This window comes from Artemia sp. Qi Xiang Cuo, chromosome 12, assembly GCF_049724085.1.
Source record: "Artemia sp. Qi Xiang Cuo chromosome 12, ASM4972408v1, whole genome shotgun sequence".
NCBI lineage: Eukaryota > Metazoa > Arthropoda > Branchiopoda > Anostraca > Artemiidae > Artemia > Artemia sp. Qi Xiang Cuo.
Genome location: NC_142805.1, coordinates 45,963,225 through 45,967,503, shown reverse-complemented (window position 1 = coordinate 45,967,503; position 4,279 = coordinate 45,963,225). Strand labels below are relative to the sequence as shown.

The 4,279-nt window shown below is 33.9% G+C and overlaps 1 protein-coding gene across 1 annotated transcript; it reads right to left on the bottom strand.

Annotated features, from left to right (window-relative positions):
* Positions 1 to 143: 143 nt before the first annotated feature.
* LOC148946184 (uncharacterized) lies at positions 144 to 4,062 on the bottom strand. Its single transcript, XM_089097849.1, has 2 exons — positions 3,733 to 4,062; positions 144 to 2,789 (listed from the first exon to the last, which is right to left on the bottom strand). Exons 1-2 carry the CDS (start codon positions 3,922 to 3,924, stop codon positions 2,541 to 2,543), a joined length of 441 nt encoding a protein of 146 aa, XP_088953975.1. The 5' UTR covers positions 3,925 to 4,062; the 3' UTR covers positions 144 to 2,540.
* Positions 4,063 to 4,279: the final 217 nt, after the last annotated feature.

Below are 4,279 nucleotides of genomic sequence, written 5' to 3'. Positions count from 1 at the left end.
TTGTAACTGTAAGACTGATTTAGAGCAATATTATTGTTTAAAAACAAAATTACAGATTAATTGAACTTCAAATATGTCCCAACACGGTAAACAAGTTTACAATTTTAACCTGTAGCAAGGAACACCAGAAAACGACAAAAAAAAACAAACAAAAAAAAAAACGGGACAAGATGAAAAATAAACTTCAACTTTGAATCGAGCAAAACCAAACAAGATTTGAGGGGACTTGAAAGTAGTAAAACAAAGTATCCAACTCAATTCACTAAATTAAAAAAAAATTGGGAAGCTGATAGAATTTGGCCCTGTTTTTGGTTAGAATATGGCCTGTGCCTATTCACAAGCCCCTTCAACCACCAGAACCAGATACAATTTTAATCTTATATTACCACCTAAGAAGCATAAGTTTGATTTTTTGATATCTTTAGGCTACGTTTTGAAAAAAAAAATGTCAGAAGACATGAGAATTTCATTTTGCTCTTGCACTTCAGCACCACTACAGGCATGAATTCCTACCAATAGATTTCCACATATTTTTACCCTTGCCTTTTTCCTCAATAATTCTATAAGAAAATAACCAAAAACCATGCCCACAAAAGTTAGCCCTTCCTCCAAACGAAACTTTTAGTCTTAGTTTTCATCAAGGGAGTCAGAACGGAGGGAGAGGAGGTCAGTTTGGGGATTCGCCATTACCCTATAGAAAAATTAATATACATAAAATATTTTTTTTTGTTTGGAAAATAATATAGTGTCTGTCTGGCAAAAAAAAAAGATTATTCCCTTGGTAAATTTTGCAGTCCAGCCAGAAACTCCCACTTTATCCAGCCATCACCAATACCACCATAATAAAAAAAAGAAGAAAAAATAGAAACTTTACAGCTGGATAATAAAAGCTAAATCATAGGAAGATTAACTGACCTAAAAAAAAGAAAGCTAACATTACAATGCATTTTTATGCAAAAAACTCAAATCAGTAAAAAAAAAATTAGCTAAAGAGATTCACATGCTTTCTAAACCTTCCGCATAAGTGGAAGGTATAGGACTAGCCGACGTAAAAAAAAACATTGAAAAAACTTCAATTATAAAAAAATATCAAGAAGCTTGAAAAATCCTATTTGAAGTTTTCCATAATGTTGAAGATCTTTAATACCTTACATATACACTAACTGGTAATATACATATACCTTAGTATCTATACACAAAATTTCAAATAATATCTGTCATAATCACTTTTTATGAAACATACAGGTCTTAGAAAAAAGTTTCCAACACATACATAGCTGCGAGTTGTTAACTATATCCTGGGAACTTCGGTTAATTTCACCCGAGACTACGATTATGGAAAGTTCCGCTAACCTTTTTGAACTGTAACATGAAGGAGAACTACCGTCAAATGATTTGTTCACATAATATGCAGTGAAATGTCTCTGTTTTCTATCCTTGCTACCTGTTTTTAGTCACCACTGATTATATAGATAGCTTCACAAGACTTGCTTTAGTCATTAATATTTACATACACATAAAAAAATAAGTCACAACAACCATATATCGCCAAAAGCTAACTCCGAAAGATTAATATACAAAAAATGAGGATAATGCAAAAGAATTGGATTCATCGTTAAAAGCTTCATTGGAGTCAGGTATTTAGGTATTTTCCTCAGGGCGATAAAGACTAAAAATTTGAGAGGATACGAACTGCAAAAAATAACACGAATATATAATCGCGAAAAATCAACCAGGATCGCATGAAACTTATCCTCGGAAAATGTGGTTAGGCTATAGACTTGGTCTTTTTTAAATCGAATACATAACTACTCCGCACTTTTTCGCCTTCTATATTAAAGAATGAGGTAAAGTTCCTGCCCCCCCCCCTCAGATGGACACTCCCGTAAATGTCATTAAGTAATTGCAAGTGAATAAATACATAGGAAAGCTCACATTTGTAACTAATTGCTTCTGCATCAAATATCACAAATTAAACATTAAAGCGTACTGCACTGTAGAATAGCTTAAAAGCAGCAAAATATGTTAAAGCGATGAAATAGAAGACATTTAGTTTGAGTTGTCTGTAGTTCAGTAGCGGTAGCAGTCATATTCTGATAATTTGTAAATTATTTTGTGACTCTCATTTCCATCTCCAATTATATTTTTACTTCACTTTCATTTTGAGGTGTGTTTTTGCTGTTGTTGGTTTCTTTCTAGTGATGAAGGAGACAAATCGAGCGTTGCCTCACTGTCTTCCTTTGTTAAAAGTTTGTGTTTTGCTTACGGTGTCGATTGAATAAAAAGTTCAAGTTTGGAGTTTAGATTCTAGACAAGCTATAAATATTGAATACAAGCTGTCCGAATTATTTCCACAGAAAAAGTCCTGGCTTTTTTTGCAGAGGGGATTCGTCATAACAGAGCAAAACTTACAGATTATTTCACGGCAGGGACCGGAATGTACGAGAACATGTGTATGTGCCCTGTATACATGCCTGACTCCAGCCACGTCCCAAGTGAAGTTCTGAACAATAGGACAATATGAAGTTGATATTTTAGTTTCATAAACTGGTCACTTTTAGCCAATACCATAAACTTTGACATGCATAAGACATAGAATTAAGGTTTTGAATACCTTCTCTAAAAACTTTGATGTCGTCGGGATGGGATAAATACTTGGGGTCTATAATTGGAGGGGCAAAAGGGTCAGCACTCCTTAAGCTTACACGACCTCGAGACTTAGGCCTTACCAAAGTTACATCAGCCAAGGCTGTTTCTACTCCACAGAGCTCCGACATTTGTTTCCAAGCCTAGAAAAGAAAACTTGTCAGCAATGTGAAAAATGACAGCACTTCTTCAAACCTCCAAAGATACATTGAGAATGAAACACGTGAGAATTTTTCTCAATTTCACCAGAATTTGTATTGAAAAATATACAGACATTATGGAAAAATTAAACTTTGACCAATTTTCTTCTAAACAAAGCCTATAAATTGCGAAAAAAAAAAAACAACAACAAAAACAAATAAAAAAATACGAAACAAGAGTTGAAGCTCAAAAAAGTGCTAATAATATTAAACAAAGAAAAATGTACAAGACCATCTTTCTGAATCATTAAGGCCCGAATTTTATCGAAAACCCCACAGTTACCATGACAAAATATCGCTTTGAACTCCTTAACCATAGAAATAATCTTGATTTTAAAGTTAAACGGAGTCAACTAATCGATCCGTGCGCTAGCGTTGACTAAGCAACGAGCGATATGCCTCACTACATTATTATTTTGTTTAGCATAAATTTATTTTAACAGTTTGTTTTATTATTTAATTTTATATTATATTATTTTAACATGCGCTATTTATTTAATTCTTCTTGGTCATTTATGTAGAAGGGGTAGTTGTAAAAACTTAAAACATATATCAATTAAACATAAATAGAGCCAGCTGTTCAAACGACTGCGATGTGCGGTTTCATTTTTTAGAAATCGAAACAAAATGATGTTGGTAAGAGTCTGAAAGAAATAACTCTCCGAATTCTTTTTCTACATGGCTTTAAAGTGGAAAAAAGTTGAATAAGTTTTTTCTAAAAAAAATCCACCCTAGGCATCCAACCTACTTTGGGCTTCAACCGGTCAAAGTGAAAGCAACGGAAAGAGGTAACGCAGTGTAAAAACGATTTAAGTTCCAATTCACTCAGACCACGTATCATCTAGGATTCAATACCTCATTCAAATACCTACAACACATAGCTTACCTCATCTGATATCCCTATGCTAGGCTTTATTACAATTCCATAATCAGCAGTTAAAGAAAGGCCAAAGAAGTGTATCTGAATATCCGGCCAATTAGGATTTTCTGAGTATTTCGACGCAGTAAAGGACATTCCCTCCACATTGTTGGATGTATATGGACCTTTTCCGTTAAATAAGAAGTCAAGATGTGCCATGAAATTTAGCGGATGAGGGGGAGCAACAGCATTGTCTTTATGTAGCAACGTTATCCCATTCCCTATATGGTCTTGAAGATTATGGCCGACTTGAAGATCTTTTACAATTTCGATCTGAAAAATAATTAAAAAAAAAAGTCTGAGTCCTTTGAAGGGAAAGAGATAACGGAACCATGAATTGTTGTCTTAAATGCTTGGGACTATGTACCCTGCTCCCTACCATGCCGACTAAGCAGCCAAAATTGTGAAGCAGTAATTATTTTTCAGCAACAGGTACTATGCAAAAGGAAATTATAACTTTGTTTTTTACAGTTTTTTTTCATCAAAAAAAGAAAAGACTTCAACGAATTAGAAC